This window comes from Crinia signifera, chromosome 2 (assembly GCF_055691185.1).
Source record: "Crinia signifera chromosome 2, ASM5569118v1, whole genome shotgun sequence".
Classification (NCBI taxonomy): domain Eukaryota; kingdom Metazoa; phylum Chordata; class Amphibia; order Anura; family Myobatrachidae; genus Crinia; species Crinia signifera.
In genome coordinates this window covers 196,966,084-196,989,553 of record NC_139218.1, presented here as the reverse complement: position 1 = coordinate 196,989,553, position 23,470 = coordinate 196,966,084, and the positions used below count along the sequence as shown (strand labels likewise).

General features: G+C 44.4%; 2 protein-coding genes across 4 annotated transcripts in view; one reads left to right on the top strand and one right to left on the bottom strand.

The window, feature by feature from the left end:
* Positions 1–442: 442 nt before the first annotated feature.
* Positions 443–8,860, bottom strand: LSM10 (LSM10, U7 small nuclear RNA associated). 2 transcript variants are annotated; one of them, XM_083173542.1, is made up of 2 exons: positions 8,706–8,860; positions 443–1,382 (listed from the first exon to the last, which is right to left on the bottom strand). In XM_083173542.1, exon 2 carries the CDS (start codon positions 1,372–1,374, stop codon positions 1,009–1,011), a length of 366 nt encoding a protein of 121 aa, XP_083029668.1. In that variant the 5' UTR covers positions 1,375–1,382; positions 8,706–8,860; the 3' UTR covers positions 443–1,008. The 2 variants fall into 2 exon arrangements, with proteins under 2 accessions (XP_083029668.1, XP_083029667.1); XM_083173541.1 differs by lacking the exon at positions 8,706–8,860 and adding an exon at positions 8,426–8,532.
* LOC146060384 (uncharacterized) overlaps positions 8,555–23,470 on the top strand; it is a 100,674-nt gene continuing 85,758 nt past the window's right edge. Inside the window, exon 1 of one of the 2 annotated variants that reach the window (XM_083173539.1) lies at positions 8,555–8,854. The gene's annotated coding sequence lies outside the window, so the exon portion shown is untranslated. Of the gene's footprint in view, positions 8,855–8,900; positions 9,011–23,470 lie in introns of those variants that run through there. The other variant, XM_083173537.1, reaches the window with a different exon arrangement.

The following is a 23,470-nucleotide window of genomic DNA, read 5'->3' as shown; positions in this document are numbered from 1 at the left end:
GACAGATCATATGTGATGCACAAATGATCTGTAGGCTCTGATCCGATGCGCACGGGAACACGCAATGGATCAGATGTCAAAGACATCCAATTTGGTCGATTTAAATCAGATATATAGGCCCAATCCGATGCAACCTAGTACAAAAAAAATACTGCATGCACATACTTTTTGTACTTTGCGATATGCAAGCCATATAGAAACACGGTGCCATGTGAACTGCATGGCACTCTGGGCCCTCCTCCAATAGTCATTTGCTTCGGTGCCCTCTCATTCACTCCGACGAATGTGTAGTATATTAGGTAATCAAGCGCCACTTACGTAGATCATTAAATTACCATGTTTTTGACCCATTACAAGTCTCTGAGTGACACTTGAGATATATATATATATATATATTTTTTTTTTTTATTAGAACAATAAGTGGCACTCCTCAGATGGTCAATGATGGTGAAAAGTAAAAGTCCTTTATTAGGCCAATGGCGTTTTGGATTCAAATTAATCCTAACACTTTCACTATTACTGAGACTGAGTGCTGCCCTGGTGCTCTCAGAGATTAATAAATGCCCATATATCATGTTTACAGGGTAGCACTTACTGGTCACCTAATAAAGAATTCAGGTGACAAACTGTCCATATTACTTGAGCAATGTTTTAGTCTCCACAACTTATGAAGAACATGCGAGTGTCGCTCATGATAACCATAGTACCTTTATTAACAAGTACCTCTCAAAACTTGTGGGGGGAGAGAATGGCCTCCTAGCCTCCCCCCTTCCCACCGGTGACAACCAAAATATATGCATATGTGAAGGAAAGTTGTAAAATTCATAGAAACAAAACTTAGAAATATGTTTTTTTTTTAAACACAACCTAAAGAGGATCCTCCATCTTCAGGCAGAATCAGGATTGTTAAAATGAAGTTCAAGAACTGCCTTTGTTTGCCGTCTTTAAATCAAGAACTAGCATTTTTATTACAGTTTGGTCATTTTGTTTGTATGAATAATTTGGAAGTCACTTGTTCTTGCTTAAGGTAAACTCTTTTCTTCCCTTTCCACCAAATCCCCGGATACTTTGGATCTTCTTTAATTGTTCTTCAATAGTATGAATGATATCCACTTCATCTGGTATATGGACATACCGAACATTGCGTCCAGTAACAAATAAATCGTCCAGTTTAGCCTCCTCCCCGTGGCGATCTTTATAAGTGACCTTTGCCAGGCGTATATTCATGAAAGCATCTACATTGACAATAGCACCTGTGGCATAGCTTTCGTTGCGCAGGTCAACAGTTGTGACATATCCGGTCAGTCCCTGCAAAAGGATGACTAGGCTGTTTTCTGCAATTGTCCTCTCCTTCACCGAGTGGCTTACTTCCATGCTGGCACCTGCAAATCCGAATATAAAGAGGTTATTTACAATGCATTCCCTGTGTTAAAAGCAAACCACATAGACTGTGTAGAAGAAAATAGATATTACAGGACAAAAATAGGTCTCACAAATATTGGGGGAATAATACAGATGAGCTCATTACAAATTAGGACCCGATTCAGACCTGCTCGATTCACATGCCCTGTCGATTATCAGATGACCGCACATGTGCACGGTATGCTGTGCGAGCCATCTGTATGAATGGAGCTAGCGAAGGCTGTCCATACGGAAGGTGATTGATACCCTGTTACCGTTTGGGGGCAGTAACCCAGTGTGCCCCAGAAAACACAGGCATTAGGAAGGAGGGCAGCTAACGTCATCAATGGTCTCCTTCTCCCCACTGCCTTCGCATCGCTGAGTAAAGGTGCTCATACACTAGTAAGATTTATCTTCAGATCTGGCTGGTTGGAACAAACACACGGTTATGGATGAGTGACAGTTTGTCAGTTTTCCAGCATTTCCAAGTAAATGGTCAACTGTCATTTGCTCTCATCCATAACCATGTTTTTGTTCCAATCAGCCAGATCTGCAGATAAATCTGCGTGTGTATGGCCACCTTAAGTCTAGATGTACTTGGTGCTTGTGAACAGGGGGGAATCGATTCAATGGTGAGGAATTATCAATGGATTCGTCCCTGTGTGCACAACTGCGAAAGCATCCGCAGCCTTGCACATGGGCAGAATTTCACTTGTGCAGGGCATGAACACACTTGACTTAAACCATCTGTGCTTGAGCATGGATATCCAGTGCCTAATGCTATTGACACAATAATATTATTGCCATTTAGCTAAGCAATCTCCTTTGAATAATGTGTGAAATAAGTTCCTGGATATGCAGTGCACAGGTAGAGTAGACAAAATTTGAGTGCCTGGTTGTGAACTGTAATCTTGTTAAATGACACACGACATGATTTTGTTAACATCATGCGGCTCCTCCTCCTGAATGCCGCTATTGGCCAACCATAATTTTTGTATTTTTTTTACGAATTTAGCTTAGTAAATTTCCCCCTTTGGGTGATATCTTTAGATAAAAATGCTTAGCGTGCATGCTCAATATACTGTAGTTACCAGAAAACCATCCCAACACCAAGGAAAACATTATTTATAAAAAGGAAAAAAAAAACTTGGGTTCCTTCGCCGTTTCTGGGTCACACCACAATTTATGCTTTTCTGCTCCCTATATGTTGTGTGTGTGTGTGTGTGTGTGTGTGTGTGTGTGTGTGTGTGTGTGTGTGTGTGTGTGTGTGTGTGTGTGTCTCTGCCATAAAACAGACCCACAGCATACTCCACTGCCAAACAGAAGTCACAAGACACATTGGCACCGCATCAATCCAAAAATGTAAAAAACAAACACAGAGGTTCCATGCAGCATTATCAAAATATGTAAGATTTGCCCTACTGCAATTAAGAATATGAAAAATATACTTCAAATAGTATTGTACTATTACTTTGCACTTTAAACATTCAATACTTGAATGGAGTGAACAGCTACTGTGTAATAACATCAGCAACGAAATGAAAACACATTACCAAGCTTACCCAAAATCATGCTCATTAAAAATGTAATTTTTGATAAACTAGACTGAAGGTAGATCGACAATGATTGGGCAGTAATCAAAACTTGGGATAATTGCATGTGTGGTGGTGGCAGGACTGCCAGTAATCACTAGGTGAGCTAAATTAGTCATCTTATGCCTAGACCAGCCACCACAATGTAACTTTAATATTAGCAGCCAAGGCATTGACCCCAATCTTTTCTGCCGCCACCATTGTGTTGTTTGCTAAACAGTCACCCATCCATGACTCACTTTTTTTTATTATGTAGGTTTTTATTGAATAAAAAGATTAATTGAGCACACCAATACAGCAATGATGGATTTACAATATAAAACTGTACTTTTTCACTAACAATAAAACACAGAAGTTACAATTTGAATCAATGAAGACTTGGTTATTTGGGTTATACAGATTAGGCAGGAGGCAACGTACATGTAGAGAATACAGTTGTACATATTGTGCTGAGTAAGTAGAAAAACAAGTTATAAGTTTTGAGATTTTATGTTAATATTTGAACCCCGCCCCCCTCCCCCCACTAAGAAGAACAGTAAAGGTACTTGTTTCCTGCCCACTGTTAGGACTGAAGCACTCCAAGCGGCTGAGGGCAAGAGGAATAAAGTAATTCTGTATTGTGTGTTACTATAGGGCGCACAATTAGTGCAGGTGTTATTGGTGAATTAGATTTTGCTGAATGTTAATGGCTGAGGCAAATCTAGAGGAGGTCCACCTACTCCATTTGTTCAGGTAAGGAGCCAACGAACCCCTGGATCTATAGGTGAAGCGCTCATGTCCTGGAACCTCATTTACGAGAGCTCTCCAATTATAAATGTTAGGGTATGAGACAACAAACCATTTCCTAGCTATAAGGACTTTGGGCAAAGCGGTCAGGCACAAAACATATTTATATATTGGGGGTGAAAGGGATTCTTCAAAATCAAGGGCAAACATGCAGTATCTGGGGTCCATGGAGGGCTCGGTAAGAGTGATATCCATCCACACCACCTCCCAGAAGGCATATATCTGCGGGCAGGACCAGAGCATGTGCCAGAAATCGGCACCAGGTGAAGCGCATCTAGGGCACCTGTCATCAGATCTAAGGCCTGCTTTATACATGGACACAGGGGTGCGATATACTCTATGTAGCACATAGAATGATATTTGTTGATATTTCAAGAATGGGGTATCCATGACTCACTGTTAGCAGTGGTGGGAACCTCAGCACCTTACAACCACCTGCTCAACCCTAGTCTCCCAACACAGCCACCCCGCTCACTCCTACACCCGCCTCAGCAGCAAACAGCCAACCGCCAGCCTACTCACTCCCAAAGCCTTCCAACACAAACCACAACACCAGCCACCTGTAAACCTGCGCACACCGCAGCCTCCCTACACCCGCTTCACTCACCCATAAATCACTGACCTACTGGAAACCACTGGGAAGTGCCACAGCTATGCCAGAGACAGTGTTTTCAGCAGTCTCCCACCGGTAGCACGCTACAAACGTGGGCCATCTTCACGCCAGATCATGGAGCCACATGATCCTGTAGTGCTAAAGCAGCCGCTGCATGCCAGGGAAGGCATTAAGGTATTTATTCTGGCTTCACTTCTGCAGATTATAACCTGCAGCTGGGTAAGTATACATCAGTCACTTAATCAAGAGCCATGGATTGGCTGTAGCGGAGCGTATCTCTGGGAACCAATTAATTTTTAAAAAGAGGGTCCTCAATATATAAAGTATAAAATAAACACTCTAGCGCAGATTTGTGATCACCGTTTTGCAGAATATCGGTGCGTGAGACAGTCCCCGGAAGACAAGGAGCACTGTGGCCAACCTGTGTTGCTAAAAGCCATTTCAAGGAGCCGCCCAAGTAGGGTGGCCAATCCGAGGATCCTGAGATTTGGCCCCAAAACGTTTGGGATTTCAATCCTGGGATTGGAATATCCAATCTGGGATTTGTGGTATTAGACTACACATGCGCAGTCTAATGCCGGGCAGCATCTGACCACATGCTCAGACGCTGCCCGGCTGTTACCGGTCTTAGCGTGTGGCCTGTGCAGCGTGACAGTAAGAGGTTACTCTGCACAGGCCGCAGCGCCCACTCTGCTGCTGACGTCCGACACCTGCCCCTTCTGCTGCCAGTGCTTTCAGATGGTCCCAGGGATTCATTAAGTGGTGTGAGCACATGCAACTTTGCATAGACTGTGCTGGCAAATACTTAGAAAAAATGGAATGTTCGCTTAGTATGCAAATATACTGTTTTGTGCATCCAGTTACTTATTGCACACTAGTGGTGACCACCACTGGTTTTACACCACCAGCGATAAGCCATCAATTTTTTTAGTTTTTTTTTTTGCATATGCATAGTCAGCACCTGTGGCCTCTGTTCATCAATGGTTTCTTAGTGATTGGTAACACTACTGTACACATCAGCACCTGGTCCCGCTTTCAGAATCTCTTGGTTACACTTTTACTTGAGTGCTTACTTATGCCACTTCCCTACATCTAGCTATTTATGCCCAATCCCTACAACTAGCTATTTATGTCTAACATCCTCTTTTTAAGCCAACCCCACACACATAAAACAAGAGCTTGATAGGACTTTGGCCATTCATCAAAGGGTTCCCAACACAAAGCCACATCACCAAAATGATGTGTGAACTGGGGCTTCTAGTCATCATCCCTTAGTTTCTACAAGAGAGGTGAAAATTTAAATGTTCACCTACTTCTGTAGGTTTCAAAGCTTTGCATTAACAGTGTAATACAGGAGCAGTGTATAACTTATCTCCTGGGATCATTTTCAGTCCTAGAACTTCATAAATGCCAGTAATCAGGAACATGAATAGATTACTCCGATTCCTCCCTGCTGTTCTCAACGTCACCTCCTCCGCTATACTCACCACTGCAGCAGGGGTTAACACTGTCCTCCATATTCCTTCTGGTGGGGCATTTATGTCCTGCTGCTCCATTGGTAGTTTTTACCTATGGGCTGCAGCCCCTCCAGGTAAAATCCTCCACTGTTCTCTGCCTATGAAGTCAGATGCAGTCTGTGAGACTGCACTGGCTCCAATGTGACTGGCAGTAGCTTCCTATTGAAGTCCGACCAGTCCCATTGGGAGGTGTTCCCTCCCTCCGGGATGCCTCTCTGTAAGCAAATGCGGGGCAGCCCCAAAAATGGGTTCTGCACATGTGCCGGACTTGGAAACCTGATTAAGCCTCCGGGGGCTGCTACAACAGCTTTGCAGCAGCCCAAGGAGGCTTGGGCCAGCACATGCACAGCATGTATGAAGTTACTGCGCATGCGCTGGACCTGTTCAGGGGAACGGCGGCTCGGATCGGCCGCAGCAGGGAGCACAGCGGCGAAAGCAGTGGAGGGGCAGCATCGTGGCAGCCCCCCCTCCTCCCCAAGGTTAAGAGCCGCCACTGTGCTGCTCTCCTCTTCCAAGACTCTGAGTAGCATGAAGACGGTTTGCAAAGAGTCTTTGGTGATACTTTCTAAATGCTATTTCGGTACTTGTTTCCTAGCACGGCGTCCACGATTTTCAGTCGGATGGCATCTTATGCATTGTATCGCATCGCATGCCATATAGCCGCATGCGATGTGATTTTAAATTGTATAAGCACCCTAATGGGTGTTTTCAATGTTAAATGGCCCCCTATAAGATTTTTAATTGTATAAGGACCCTAATGGGTGCTTACAATGTTAAAAGCACCCCCTTTATCAACGCTAACCCGAAGCGTGGCAAGTGCAGTGAGCCCGTGAGGGGTGGCGGTACGCGTCCTCTGACCTTTTCATACCCCCAGTATCCATGTCGGCGTGGAGTTGATTTGATATAGTGTGGCGAGCGGGCGCGTATTACTTTACATGTATTCCACGTCCGCTCGCCTCGCTGCGCTCGCCACACTATCTAAAAATCAACTCCACGCCAACGACTCGCCACGCTTCGGGTTGGCATTGATATTGGGGGTGGCGTGGGGGTGCTTTTAACATTGTAAGCACCCATGACGGTGCTTATACAATTAATAATCTTATAGGGGGGGCATTTAACATTGAAAGCACCCATTAGGGTGCTTATACAATTTAAAATCGTATACCATCGCATTGTATGCCATATACAATGGTATACGATTTTAAATTGTATAACATCGGCTGCCATCGCATCGCATACCATTGTAAGGCTTATGGTATACGATGCGACGGGCGCCATGCTAGGAAACAAGTACCGCTATCTGTGCTTACACATAATGAGGTATCTTAAGGCAGCAAGTTTCAGCGGCATTCAGTTCAAAGCCGCCCAGTGTGTTTGGCCCAGTGATGAGTGGTGCTGTGCACTCCCACATGATCGCCAGAACATACAAACTCTGCAGTTAATGCCAGGGTGGGAATCAAACTCATGACCTCAGTGCTGTGATGCAGCATACCCTCCAACTGTACCGTTTTAGCCGGTACAGTACCGGTTTTTAACAGCCTGTACCAGCTAAAAATCCCTGTACCGATTTTTTTGTTTTTAAAGCAATAGCACTGCGCTTCCTCCCCCGAGGTGGCCAAGGGGACTCTGGGAGATGTAGTTACCTACACCGCCGGCTGCTTCCTGGGTAGCCGTCTGACAGGACTACAACTCCCGAGGTGCACCACCTCAGGGGGAGGAGGAGAGTGCCGCGAGCCAAATCACATGGCACGCTGTACAACTGAGAGGTGGGAGAGCACCGGCGCCGGGTGGGTGAAACGCCTTACTAGCAATTGAACGCATTGGGTAAGTGACACAAAAATGTGCAGCGCGGGTCTAGGGTCTCCACTCTCCCATATGCCTGCAGCATACTACACCCACATACACCGGTAGCGGAACCAATGTGCTGTTTCCGGGGGAACCTCCTGGCAGTTACACCGTTCCCACGTGCATCAGGATTCAGCTCTGCTTCCTGCGGGAACTTCCTGTGGTTACTCCAATGCTGCTGTATCAGCTGTCATTTAATAACAAGTGGTTGCTGCGCTGTGCTATACTCAGACCCCGGTTGCCCCGTGTGCTGATGTGAGCGGACCAATGCGGGGACACTGTACCATAGCAGCATTAGTATAATTTTAGGTTACTTCCACTCCAGTACCATTGAAAGTATAGGAAACGAGAAATGACCACACCCCTTTTTTTGAGTTGTCCAGAATTCTGCCTTCAGATGTTGGAGGGTATGATGCAGTAATGCTAAACATTACACTGCTGGCAGTTTGCCATATACATAGACCTGAGGGGACTACAGAGTATAGCATTTATTTTTTTTATAACAGGACCAGCATGTCATGTCACCCACAAAATAGCCATGCTGGATGCCAGACAAATGTCTGTGTTCATGCTGGCAACAAGCACTATGCAAGTAATCCATATAATATGCACAGTTCTATAGAAACACTGCTGTATGCGGAGAGATAGCGCACACTAGTCCCTTACAGCACCTGGCAGACTGACAGGCATCGCCATCTATTCTTCGGTGACGCAAGTCAGGGAGTGCGGCGGCCAGCAGGGGGAGCTGTATGACACGTGCTGTTGTCCCGGAAATTCCGAATTTCTTTCCGCTACATACAGAGTGTATAAGGAGTAGGACTCAGGAATAGGCGCGCCGGACACTCGTCAACAGGTGTAAAACGGGCCCACCCAGGACGGTGCTGGGGGCAATGTGCAGGATCGATCGTTACAACAATGGAGTATATACCGGGCAGGACCAATGGTACTCACCCCGTGTCGCTGCTGTTTCTCCGAGTCCTGCGGAGGCACCGATAGATCATTTGACCACTAAGCAGCAGCCAACGCGGGAAAGGATCGCGCCGCCAGTAGTTACCACTGCAGCAACGTGACCCGGCTGCACCAATAGAGGTTCTCCGTCGGTGAGTGACGGGCGCGCGGGCCAATACTGATTTGCTGAGAACTCGAGTTGCGCTCCGCCCACCCTGACCGGTCGGTCCACTTGCACTGACGACTGTACTACTCTACTCAGAGCCGGTACTTCAGCGCCAGCAGGCGTGTGGAGCGGGAGGTCACTGGTACTGTTGCTACTTCTTTCACTGGGAAAGCTAAAAGACACCTGTGCACGGGGATGTCTGTTGCTGCATACGGGGAGCCAGGCATAGGTTATAATTTCAATAAGATGACCGATTATCCACCGGTAACGCTAGGGGGTTAAGATGATGTAACCCTGGGCAAGATGAGTAGGATAGATAGCCGATTCGGGTGCTGGATGGAGTACAAACTACAAACGGTACATGTGTAGTTTCACGGTGGCACGCCGCGTTACATTGTCAGTGTAGTGTCCCTGTCAGGCATCGTAGTCTCTATACTGTCCCTGCCAGCTGGCCCTGGCAAGCCTAGTGAGCGCCTCTCACACAGCGCCAGTAGCCACCAGATCCCCTGCGCTGGTGGATGCCGGCTGAGAGGCGCTTCATCTGCCTGGGACACACAAGCGTCTCATACCCAAGCGCTTCTCAGTATTTGGTGTGGCAGGGTACAGCATCCCTGCCCATCTCTGCTTCAGGGAGACTGTCAGTTAGGGGTTCGGTAGCATGTGCATCTCGTGCACAAAGGGGGGTGGGTGCAAGTGTGTCTTAAGCACAATAAAGGATGCATTTGCCAGTGCTCCATGTTACATGCTAGCAAATGGCTCCATTTCAAACCCCCACTATCCACTTCAGCCCAAAGCATGGCGAGCGCAGGGGTGCGTGTCCTGCCGACATGTTCATACCCCGACTATCGGCATGGAGTTTATTTTATAAAGTGTGGCGAGCCACCGAGCCCGATGTGGTGTGAGCAGATGCGGAAAATGAGCCCGTACCAAGTGCATGCGGAATAAATGTCAAGTAATCCGCTTCCCCTAGCGGGGCTCGCTGCACTTCAGGCTCGTTTTACGCGGCCACGCTTCGGGCTCATTCAAATCTGTCATGTCAGGCAGGTTAAAAATGGTCAATGGTTCCCACACAATGTAATAAGTGCTGACATAATGCTGACTGACTACGCTAACTGCGTAAGCTCCGGTTAGGTGCGAATGTACACACAGTCACAGACACAAGCTGAGTACACTGGCTGCGGGAACACAACGCTGATGCTGACAGAGACTCTGACTACATAAGTGCCGCCGTGAAACTACACAAGTACCGTACAAACAACTTAAGTTGCACCGTGCAACATTTTGCTTTTTAATATGGACAAGATCGTTAATGATCTCCTGTAGATAGCATCTAGTGTGTACGCTCAAAATAATTATTAACAATTCCCCCTGTTGTCAGTACATGCTTCTGAATCTGACAATGTCAGTAACTGCTGCAGTCATATATTGGGCAGATCATGGCGAAGGGATTATGTGGAGATAATGCACCAGCCAATCAGCTGTGTTTGAAATGACAATTAGGAGTTGATTGGCTGGAGGTTATGTCCTTCCAGTTTATCTCTTCACCAGGCTTAATACATTTATTTATTTATTAACAGTTTCTTATATAGCGCAGCATATTCCGTTGCGCTTTACATCTGCCCCATTGTTCAATATCGTGAATATATATGCCCTGTATTGTTCTTTAACTATATCAGCCACCACTGGACTTGCCCCAGTGTGTACCCAGCATAGGGATGGCCATCGTTGCAATTGCCATCGATGGCAATTTTGCAACTGCCCATCGATAGTGCTAAACTATGCAATGGCTGACCATTGATATTTTTACATATCGACGGTCAGCCCTTGTGTTTGATTGATTGGCCTGTGGGCCAATCAAAAACATGGGGGCGGGGCTTCACGGGTGTTGGGGGCGGAGCTATGCTCCGTGTCCCGACACTTAAAAAAAAAAAACCCAGCAAAACATCGTTTTGCTGATCCATCGATGGAGGGAAACCATCTGGTTCCCCCCCATCGATGGCAAAAGTATTCGATGGTCGATGGCCACCCCTAACCCAGCATTAATCAATGATTCCGGCTGCCGGGACAGTGCTCTTACCACCTTAGCCATTCCAGGGATCAGGCTCCATTTGCCGCCCATTCCTGGTGCTGCACATGGCACAGAAAAACCATTGATAACCCATCCGCAGATAGTCAAGGCATGCTGGAAAGGTTCTAGTCCTGTCCTGGACACTTTACAGTACAGTCGGTCATTAGACACTGTATACACAATATAGTACAGTCAGTAACAGCAGTTAGTACACAAGCATCCACCATAATTCGTCCCCTGTTGCATACCCTCCAACGTTTCCCACAAAAAAAACAGTACAGGGGGTGTTGTCATGTGTAAAGACAATTCCACTTGGGGCTGTGTGGGGGGTGGCAGATAGCGCTGTCAGGGAAGGACCATAAGAGCTGCCTACCACTGAGCAGCGCTGTGAGAGTCCGTCCCCGCAGTGCTCCTATAGAGATGTGGGTGCTGCAGCACCCGGTACAAAAGATTCAGCTCCTTTTATAGAAATATTTTTTTTTTATAACATGCTACAGGTTCACAAACTACAGTCAACTGGTATTGTAAACAAACTAGTAGAGAAAACAAGTTTTCAATATAATGACAATACTGTATGCACAAAATATAACTTGTAGTTATATCGAACATAAGAGACTCTGTAAATTATATTCTTAAAAAGGTATGCAAATGGTCAAGTAGTGGCAGTGTCTTTTTTCCCCATAATTTAGTTTCTTTTCATATAATTATTAAGAAAAAACATTGCTTTATAACAAAGAAAAATATAGCTGATGTCATCACTTAAGTAACAGTGACATCAAATAATAAAACTAAAAACACACAATAAAACAAAAGGGTGTGTGTGTGGGGTGGGGGGGGGGGGGGGTAACTAAGTCCTCCAAGGGGGTAGTCTCAATCTTATACAAGTCATAACAATTATACCCAAATAACCGTATCCTCCAATAACATTCTGGACTCATATCAATCCGTATGTTGGAATCAAGTTTTAACTTGTAAACATGTGGAAGACGGCAAATTATCCACATAGCTTTCCTACAATTCAATGATTGAGGGATGCCTCAAGCCAATCCATTTTAAAAATAATAAATAACTTTTCTTCAAAAAGAGCTAGACTCAGGGGATTGGGAAGAATCCAGTGCTGGAAGATGGCTTTTTTTGCAGCCGCAGAAATGATGAGTTGTACTTTTTTTGCTCCCTTTATTATACCTAGACCCCAAGGGTTTTATTCCAAGTATAATTCCAAGTCCCCTTGGAGGACTTAGTTACCCCCCCACACCCTTTTGTTTTATTGTCTGTTTTTAGTTTTATTATTTTATGTCACTGTTACTTAAGTGATGATATCAGCTATATTTTTCTTTGTTATAAAGCAATGTTTTTTTCTTAATAATTATATGGAAAGAATGTCTTCTTCTTATTCATCTCATTACAGGTATTTAACCTTACATGCCATTGCCAGTATTGAGTCACCATTACTCTGCCTGCATATTGCATTATTATAGGTATTTGTGCAATTGTATTAAGAATTAAAGTGCGTTAGAATGTATTAGTGGCTGGGATGGTATGTAACCTCTTACCATTTGTTTATCTTAGTTTTATTGCTAGTGGGAGATGGGCTCTGGCTGGGTGGGGTCTTAATCAATTAACTTAGAAACAGCTTTTAGTATTTAGTGAGAATACTAGGCTGACACAGCCTGGCTGACTATTGATATTTTGTCAGCTTTTAAAGTAGGAAGCTTTTTAAGTAGGGAGATAAAAGTTACATAGATTAAAGATTGGATTTACAGTATTCTGGACAGAAACTGCCAACCAACTTAACATCTTGCTATCAAAGTGATTCAGAAAAACAGAAACTACAGCAACTCAGAAAACCAAGGGACTGCTTTGAGTGAGCTCACTTCATACTCACAACATACTACTCCTGGCTATCTGACTGTTCATCCAGCTTATCACCATTTCTGCAACTGCTAAAACTTTGAATATCACTGTTAATGCTTGTATTTGCACTGTCTGTTTTGAAAATGCCCAGCTGTACTTCTAATGACTTCACCACTTCTGCTCTCCCATTGATAGTAGGTGTCCCCCATCATTTTATTCTTGGTCCTCTTCTTCTCTATCTCTATATGTCCTCTCTGGGTGAGCTTATTTGCTCACTTAACTTCCACTATCACCTCGATGCTGATAATACTAAAATATACTGCTCCTTTCCTGATCTCTCTCCTTCCATCCTCACTCATATCTCCTACTGTCTCTCTGCTATCTACTCCTGGATGACCCAGCGCTTTTTTAGACTTAAAATATCAAAGACTAAGCTGGCCTCTTCCCACCCTCCAGCATAAAACCTGACCATCTCTCATCCTAACCTACTGTTTATGCCCACTTCTTTCCCTTCTGTGTCACCCCTGTCTGTCTAACCCTCCCCTTTTAGAATGTAAGCTCCCACGGGCAGGGCCCTCTCTCCTCTTGTGCCTTTCTTAGAATATATAAACCTCTGCCACCCTGATGATTGCTTCAGTGTCCTGTCCCCTGATGCAACTATCCATATTTACCATGTACTTGTCCTAAACTGTATTGTACTGTCATTTGATAAGTGTTTTTGCTCCTAATTATGCTTTGTAAAGCGCTGCGGAATCTGTGGGTGCTATATAATAAACTGTTAATAAATAATGTTAATAATAAATAAGTATACCCCTTTCCGGTGTTATTGGCAGCTAATTGAGTAGGTGGGCCATCATTTTTCATTTGGACCCAGAATCTTTTAGTCAGTGGACAGTCCCACAAACATACAATGAGGCCTCCACACAGGCAAATTTAGGATAGGATTAGTGTGAATGTAAACCTACCAGGTTACGTCTAGACGAGGACCGATATCAACGATAAAACAAACCAAAATGCATTTCTTTATACATAGCACCTGGGTAGAGTCTTATTCGTGTAAAGTAACTGAGTCATAATCTTCTCATCTAGATGTGGAAACTGAGAAACCCACTGAGTAATATCAGTGCATCTTTTTCATAATACGGTATATGCAAAGTATATCACATCTAAGGAGTTAGATCTATCTATAGCAGATAAGTTAGCCAGAAGTGTAATGTTGTGCCTGTAAAAAATTGAAAATAATGTATCGTAACAAAACAAAAAAGTGAATTTGTTTCCACAAATGAGTCTTTATTATCAATATTAGTTAGGCTTTTTAAGAACAGAATGGAAGCGTGGCCTCACCATGTTGAAATTCAGGATTCGCTAGCAAGGGTAAGAAAAGAGAGTGATGACTATTAAGATTCCGGTACTTGTTTCCTAGCGCGGCGCCCATCGCACCATATACCATTGTGCTAAATAAGTTATACAATGCTATGCGATGCGACGCGATATTGTACAATAAAATATCGCATCGTCTGCCATACAATGGCAGACGATGCGATCGTATACGATTTTTGATTGTACAAGCACCCTGATGGGTCCTTACAATGTTAAATGGCCCCCCATAGTCCACGCCACCCCCCAGGATCAACAACAACCCGAAGCGTGGCGAGTGCAGCGGTACGCGTCCTCTGACCTTTTCATACCCCCACTATCCACGTCGGAGTGGAGTTGATTTTAGATAGTGTGGCGAGCGCAGCGTGGCAAGTGGACGCGGAGTACATGTAAAGTAATACGTGTCCCCGCGCGGGGCTCGGTGGCTCGCTGCGCTCGCCACACTATCTAAAATCAACTCCACACCGATGTGGATAGTGGGGGTATGAAAAGATCGGAGGACGCGTACCGCCGCCCCTCACGGGCTCGCTGCGCTGGCCACGCTTCGGGTTTACGCTTAGCCTTTGCGTTGATAGTGGAGGTGGCGTGGGGGTGCATTTAACATTGTAAACACCCATCAGGGTGCTTTTACAATTAAAAAACGCATCGCATCGTATGCGGCTATATGGCATGCGATGCAATGCGATCAGATGCCGTAAGATGGACATCGGGGGCGCCGTGCTAGGAAACAAGTACCAAGATTCCAGACATTTCTCACAGTATGCAAAGTTGACCAAACAGTCATTAGGAGTGGATTATCTGTCTGGGGCAAAAACTGCTGTTCTAGGAGTGTATTAGCAGAAGTATCCTGTTTATGTAACCAGTTCTTAATATATCTACACCTAGCAGCTTGTGAATAGAGTCGAATATTCGAAAAAATTTATGCCACCTGCCAACCTTGTCTTTTGTAGAACAATCATACTAATTACAATTTCTTCTACGATCCCCATGGCAGCCATGACACTGGGATATCTTCCCTCCTCCTAAGTTTAGACAGGATTGATTTTCAGAGACCGCCCACCTTGGGTATAATAGCCTCCTCCTCCCTCTCCTCTGTGTCTTTTCTTTCTGTCTCCGTTTAGTTAGACAGTGCAGGGATTTTAACTTTCTTTTTGGAACCAGGATTACCTCGTTTACAGCAGAAGCTAGTGGGGTGGCTCCCCGGGGAGAGGAAGAGTGTGTGAGGAGGATTTCTGCCTCACATGCTGAATACCTGCCTAAACTACCTGCTAAAATGATCACATGTGATTGCTGGTACCTGTAGTGCGCCGGTCGGAGGTCAGTCTGGGAGTCTCCAGAGAAGTCTCAGAGGGCGGCCAGTGCGGGTAAGTGATGTGCTGCCAGAGTCCAGGACTTGTGCAGGCTGGATCGGAGGAGACATGCTGCAGCAGCGGCCTCTCCGGCAGAAGGGGCGGAAGTGCGTCTATACTTCACTTCCGCCCAGCGCTAGTACAGGTGCGCTTACTAAAAGCTTCCCCCTGGAAATTGCCTGGAAACTTTAGTTCCGCTTGACCATCTTGAATACACTGATAGCGGGAAGGATAGGGTTAAGGTGCGCTATTTAAACCTGTGCTGCGCAAACCAGGTGATCTGTCTTCTGTGCAGTATACTACCGGTTTGCAGGATGGATGTGCCTTCTTCCCCTAAGCCTGATGTTGCCCCAGTGAGGTAATCCTTCTTTTTATTGGGCACTTAGGGCCTTATTCGAGTTCACTCTTTCAGACAAAATCCTTCTTAGATGGACAAAACCATGTGCACTGCAGGGGGCAGATGTAACTTGTGCAGATCTAATTAGATTTTGGTGGGGTTTTACTTCAAAGTGAGATCTATATTGCAGTGTTAAAATAAAGCAGCCAGTATTTACCCTGCAAAGAATCACCAAAAAATCACCAAATCTATTTCTATCTGCACATGTTACATCTGCCCCCCTGCAGTGCACATGGTTTTGTCCATCTAAGAAGGATTTTGTCAGAAAGAGTGAACTCGAATAAGGCCCTTAGTTATTTGTGTTTTAGCTAGTTAGTTGCACTCTTTCTGGTCATTGCAGTGTGCCTTAATCACCTGTGCCTAGAAAGAAGACTGCTAAAAGGAAACCTGTATCTTATAACTGCATGATCTGTGATGAGACATTTCTATCAGCCCAGAAAGAGACTTTATGTAAAAAGTGTGTGGAGGCTCAAGATAAAACAACAAAACAGGTGGATCAAACAGAGGTTTTGAAAAACCAAATGGAATGGATGAAGAAATCATTTGTGTCCAAAGAAGAGTCAATGCAGTCACAGACTTCAAAGAGATCTAGAGATCAAGCTGGGTTTGGAGTTGATGGAAAGCCTGTTAAAATATATTTATAAGGCTATGAATTAGAAAGAAACACCTACTACTGTAGAAGAAAATCCTTTATTTCAAGATAAAGCAAAAAAGTCCAGAGCATTTCCGGTACATAAAGTAGTCAGAGACTTGATCACTAAGGAATGAGTGAGTGAGTGGGTTCATCAAATAGATTGGAGAAGTTGTATCCATACACAGATGAAGAATTGGTGTATTGTTCCTAAGGTGGATGGAGCAGTGGCAGAGATTGTATCAAAAACCACTATACCGGTGGAAGATGGAGCTGCCTTTCGTGACTCCATGGATAGAAAAATGGAGACTGCCTTGTGCAAGGTACATTCAACATCGGCAACATCTCTTAAAGCTAGTGTGGCTACAGCATCAGTAGCAAGAGCTGCAGACAGATTTGGAAGATAAGATCTCCAAGCAATACCTTATTAAGAATGTTGAAATTATGCAGAAGGGTATTGATTACCTATGTGAAGTCTCTCTGGATTCAGTTTCGGTGGCAGCTAAAACTGGTAGCAGGTGTTACAGCTAGACGAGTGTTGTGGCTGAAGCCCTGGAGTGCCGACGCAAGTTCTAAAAGTAGACTGATTATGTTACCCTTTGAGGGCACCTGTTTATTTGGGTCAAAACTAGACACCATGATACAGAAGTTGTCAGGTGGAAAGTCTACTAAGTTACCACAAGACAAGAGGAATACATTTCCTAATCCGGTTTCTAACAAGCAGAATTATAGAGAAGCCAGAAGCTACCGTCCAGGATGTCCCTATTTCAGAAGGGTTAACCCGAACACGTCAAGGCAAGCATTTCGCCAGTCCTTTCATAGAGGAACAAGGTCATGACTATCCCCTAAAAGTGGGAGCAAGACTTCAACAATTTTTCTGGGAAATTATCCATCTCAGACAGATGGATATTAGACATAATCCAGAACGGATACAGAATCAAATTTCTTACAGTCCCTTATCAGGACAGATTCAGGGTGTCAAGAACACCGAAAGACAAGACTCAAAGAAGAGCATTGTTTGTGAAGATCCAGCAATTGCTAGACATAGGAGTGATAGATGTTGTGCCACAGCTACAGAGAGAAAAAGGGTTCTATTCAAACCTGTTCTTAGTAAAGAAAAACACAGGTGGTTTCAGGACCATACTCGATCTAAGATCTCAACACTGATAAAGACTTGGAAAATTTTGCATGGAAAGTATGAGTTCCATAATTACAGGTATAAGAAAAGGCGAATTTCTAGCATCGATAGACCTACGGGGTGCCTACTATCATGTCCCGATATGTCACAGGGACAGGAAATTTCTGAGATTTGCAGTCCTAGACCAGCATTTCCAATTCACCTGTTTGCCCTTTGGGCTCAAGACGTCTCCAAGAGTTTTCACAAAGGTGCTAGTACCTCTGATGGCAGAATTGAGACAGATGAAAATCCAAGTTTGGCCATATCTGGACGAACTGCTGATAACAGGAGAATCCAGACAAAAGGTACAATACAATGTCAGGATCGTGACCGAATTCCTACAGAAACACGGCTGGGTGATCAATGGAGAGAAAAGTCCATTAGAACTGACTCAAAAGATCCAGTTTCTGGGAGTAAGGATAAACACCAGAAAATTTATCTCTAGAAAGGTGCAGCAAGATTCAACGTCTAGCAAAGACACTGTTACAAATGAAGAAATTTCCTTTGTCCTTGGTATTTCAAATGCTGGGCATGATGGCCTCCTGTATCCACATAGGGCCATGGGCACAGTGGAGGATGCGAATGCTACAGTGGCAGTTTTTTCCCTTCACAAGGACCCATTACAACGTCAATCTATAAGTTTCCTTGCACAACAGGACAAGGGAATCTCTAACCTGGTGGACAAGAGAGCTACAGGTGAGATGTCTAAGTCTAGAAACCCCAGATCACTTGGTCCTGACGACAGATGCAAGCCTAGTTGGCTGGGGAGCCCATATGTTGGGAACTACAGTACAAGGAGTCTGGTCAAAGAAGGAAAGTGGGAGATCTTCAAATGCAAGAGATCTATTAGCAGTTTGGAGGGCAGTGAGTTGTCTTACACAACGACTTAAAAATACCCACTTGAGGATCATGACAGACAACAAAACTGTGGTGTCATATGTGAATATCAGGGAGGTGTCAGGGCCAAGTTTCTGATGGAAATATCGGAGAAAATTATGTCTTGGGCAGAGGAAAATCTGTTGTCTATCTCAGCGGTGTACATCCCAGGTCCAGAAAATGTCATAGCAGACTTCCTGAGTCGCAAAGAGGTGATTCCTGGAGTGGGAACTGAATTCAACAGTGTTCAAGATGATAGTGACAAAGTTTGGAAGACCAAAGATAGATCTTATGGCAAGCTTCTCCAACAGGAAGGTGAACATTTTTTTATACCAAGTTTTATCATCCTTAAGCTCAAGCCATGGATGCGTTTTCAGAGAAATGGAGGTTCAAACTGGGGTATGTGTTTCCCCCAATACCAATGAGAGCCAAGATTCTGAAGAAAATAAGAGAAGACAAAGTGGAAGTGATAGCCATCCTACCCTTTTGGCCCAGAAGGGCATAGTTTTCAACAGCTCTCAATATGTCGAAAGAGAACCCTTGGAGTCTACCATTTCGTCCAGATTTGCTATATCCGGGTCCAATTTATCATCCAGATCCAGACATGTTCTCATTAAGGGCATGGAGATTGAGCGGCAAGTTACCTAATCAAGTGATAGATATGATTCTGGAAGCAAGAAAGGAGGTGTCGTCATTGGCCTATTATAAGACATGGCTTAAGTTCTTAAGTTGGGGAGAATTTGATAGTAACTTTCATGAAATTCCATCTTCTAAGGTCTTACAGTTTCTGTTACAAGGTTTCGAGATGGGTCTGGCGACAGCAACCATTAAATCACAGATTTCAGCGCTGAGTATCCTACTTGATCGCAGCCTAGCGGAAGAGAGGATGGTGAAGAGATTCTCAAGAACAATGAGAAGAATCCGGCCTCCTACAAAATCCCTAGTGGCACCGTGGGATCTGAATCTAGTTTGGCTAGTTTTATCGAAAGAACCATTTGAACCCTTATCGGAAATCTCAGTTAAGTTCCTTTCTTGGAAGGTAGTGTGTTTAGTTGCAATAACTTTGGCTAGAAGGATCAGTGAACTCCAAGTATTATGGGTGGAAGAACCATACCTGGTGTTGTTCCCAGATAGGGTAGTCTTGCGAACAAACCCCAACTTTCTACCAAAAGTAATCTCCACCTTTCATCTGAATCAAGATATCACTTTACCCAGTTTCTTTCCGAATCCGGAAAATGAAGAACAGAAGACATGGCATATGCTAGATCTGGTCCGTGCGATCTCCATTTATAAAGAAAGAACAGCAGAGTTCAGGAAGACTAATCCTCTCTTTGTGATTCCTGAAGGTCCAAGAAAAGGGCTGAGTCCAGCCAAACAAACAATTTTGAGGTGGATAAGAGAAATGATTGTGTATGCCTACCAGCAACAGAAGATAGAAGTACCATTAATCATTAAGGCACATTCGACTAGGGCAGTCTCGACTTCTTGGGCAAAGAAGGCCAAGGCTTCAGTGAAAGAAATCTGCTCAGCAGCTACTTGGTCTTCGGTCCATACGTTTTTGAAACCTTATACCCTTGATACATATTTACTGCCCACTCTGGGAATCATGTGTTGAATGAAGCTCTGTCAGGTAATTAACTGACCAGAGAATAAAACAATTTACTTGCATATATCATGGTCCCTCCCGTTTTTGGTATGCTTGGGTATGTCCCAGTGTCATGGCTGCCATGTAGATCGTAGAAGAAAAGTGTGAATTATACTCACCGATAATTCCTTTTCTTTCTAGAGATCCCATGGCAGCCATTTATTTCCCTCCCCAGATATATGTGTTTTTCAGGAACCTTAGAACGGAGACAATCGAAAGACACAGAGGAGAGGGAGGAGGAGGCTATTATACCCAAGGTGGGCGGTCCCTGAAAATCAATCCTGTCTAAACTTAGGAGGAGGAAAGATATCCCAGTGTCATGGCTGCCATGGGATCTCTAGAAAGAAAAGGAATTATCGGTAAGTATAATTTGCTCTTTCGTCCTGTCCGGTGACACAGCTTCACCTTGGGATATAGGCGGGTCCGCAGGAGCCAGGCACCTATGCTGAAATCTTTCCTCTGGATGCAGGTTCCTCCCCTTCCACATCCCATCATGCTTCAGTTTGTTTTAGGTGCCCACAGGAGTGGGTGCTATGCTGGGCTGCTCCTGCAGCCACCGATTTTTTATTTTTTTTTTCCTTTGGAAATTTTTACTAGTATAGTTAGGAATTTTTATTATTTTATTAACTTAGTTACTAGTGCAGGTTTTCCAGTGTGCTGCTTCTGAGAAGTGCCGCACACTGATAGGACGCGCTTCTGTCAGACTCTGCTGCGCTATCAGCTCTCTGTGCACAGAGAGACGCACTTGCTCTAAAAGAATGAGACGCACGTGCTTCCTCTGTGCAGCGCTTAACCTCATTTAAAGAGGTTTGCCTGGGAGTGTCTGAAACCAGTTCCTTACTTAGAAGGGGATCGTGGGGGACAGACCTCCTGCGATGGCTGCCGCCATCTTGGAGGGTTTATAGACTGAAATCCCTCTGGGGAAGTGAAGTCTATTACAGTTGTCCAGATGTAACCCTGCTGGACTACTCTAAGTGATCCCATAAAGAAGGGAGGCACTGGAGGTGAGGAGAAACACTTGTGGGAGCGGCTAAAGAGGGAAAGGGCGCCAATCAGGCTATCCTACCCTGCTGAAGCAGAGACTTGGTCTCTTCCTACTCTGTGTGCTGGCGCCATTTCTCTCCATGCTGCGGAGCTGAAGCCTGGCTGATTTATCCACACTCCAGAGATTACAGTTTCTCCGAAAAAGCGCTACCCCCGTTGACGTTGAAGTCCCCTACTGCAAGCAGACAGATAAGTACAGTGTATGCATTGCCTTGTACTTTGCCTGACATTGTGCACTGTGGGTTAAATATGACTGCCACAGGTGATGCTGCTGCTGCGGAGGGGGGGGGGGGGGTGCGGGGCATGTTATTATACTGCAGATTATGCGGAGTAAAATTAACATGTGAACAGTTGGATCAAGGGGACCTTTGCCCTACTTGTGATACTGTGCCCAGTGATACGCATGCCCAGAGATCTAAGCAACAAGAACCGCCGTGGGCTGCTGCGTTGGGGAGGTCTATGAATGCCTTGGCTGAGGCTCTCAATAGGCAAAGGGACAGCCTTATTAAGTCTCCTGACCCTAATTCTTCCTCCCAGACTTCTATGGGATCCATTGCCCATGCGCAAGGGGATCCCATGTTACTGCAGGTCATTCAGGACACTGCGCAAGGGATTCATAAGATGAATTCCCTTATGGCAAAGTTTGCAAACCCTTCCAATAGCCCATCCTCCAGAGGGCCTTCAGCTACACCACCTCTATTATCTGTGGATTCTGATTATGATGGTGTTTGTGAGGACAATTTAACTTGGGAACAAAGGGAAGAGGCTGAGGTTTCTGTCCTGGGCATTGAGGATTTAATCCTTGCTCTGAAGCAGGATTTGGACCTGTCTGAAGTAGACAGGGTTCAGGCGCATTGTGTGTTTAAAAGAATGCGTAAAGAGGCTGTTACATTCCCTTCTGATGAAGGTATGGTCACCTTGTTGAAAGAAGCTTGGAAGTTTCCAGATAAGAAGGTGACTGTCTAAAATGCTTGCAAATATATACCCCATGCCTGAGGAGCATGTTAAGTTGTGGGAGAAAGTCCCGTTAGTGGACGCTCCTAATAGCTTGAAATAATTACCTTCGATATATTCAGTCACCTCTGCTTTACCTTACCTTTACTGATCTGATCAGGAGAATACCAGAATAAGAAACCACACAGGTTCATCATTGCAAGTATTCTATCGTTTATTTGCACGGACACATATTTGTACATAGTAACAAAAGCATGGACCTCCTTTCAGGGGTAGGTCTTACAGGAAATTCATACATATTCATTATGACCCTCCTCAATGGGGTTGGGCTTCAACCAGAATATTGGTTCGAACGTGATCTGCGTAGCAGACGTGCACTTCCATTTTGTAACAAAGGAGTGGTCTTCCAGTAAACAGGATTACCCTAGACCTCCCATATTCCTGCCCCCTAATGCTGTTTGTCTGGAAAATACCTAATGCCTTACATAGGCAGAAATCTAGTTCTAACTGCCTCTTGTGGTCATTTACAGACAGATGACCACTGTCTGGAAATACAGTACTTCCTCAAACCTGGGTGTAACATCTAATGTTTCAGCAAAAGCCAAATATCAGCTTACAAATCACATTGTTTAACTTATTGTGAAATTTATCAGCTCATATGTGCTTTGTAATGATTCTTATCTATTACCCATATGAATATGCAGACCCCAGGGGGGGTCTCTATCATTCCCTCATTTTGTAAATGATATCACAATCAATTTAATAATCCTTTACAATTACCAATATATATATATATATTATGGATATGAATATGCAGAAAGCTGTATATATGCTATTGGACAGAAAGCTCACACTGGTCGGACATCTTACAATACAGACTACCTATAATATGCAAAGTATCAGTCTAATCTGATGGTTCTAGTGGATATTTTCCTGAAGCCATCTGCACTTCTTGCGTCCAGCTTCGGAGGTTGTTCACCATTTTCGCACATCCATCGGAACAGACTGATTTTCTGCTTTCTGTATCCTTGCAGTGTGAGTTCCTTGAACTTGGCTGAAGTTACAGCAGACTGACATCTTTTCTGACAGACAGAAAAAGCACACATTAGTATTCTGAAGGCAATATAAGCAAATATACCTAATCCTATAATTTTCAGGGCGAACATGAGAATTCCTATAACCCATCCACTGATTCCTGAGAACCATGTTGTTGGATTAAGCTAAATTAAC

Excerpts from the sequence above, each read along its gene's own strand:
- LSM10 (XM_083173541.1), bottom strand. The coding sequence starts at position 8,450 with ATGGCGATGCCTGTCAGTCTGCCAG. Across the intron at positions 1,383-8,425 it reads GATGCCTGTCAGTCTGCCAG|GTGCCAGCATGGAAGTAAGC; the intron begins GTGCTGTAAGGG and ends TCGGATTTGCAG.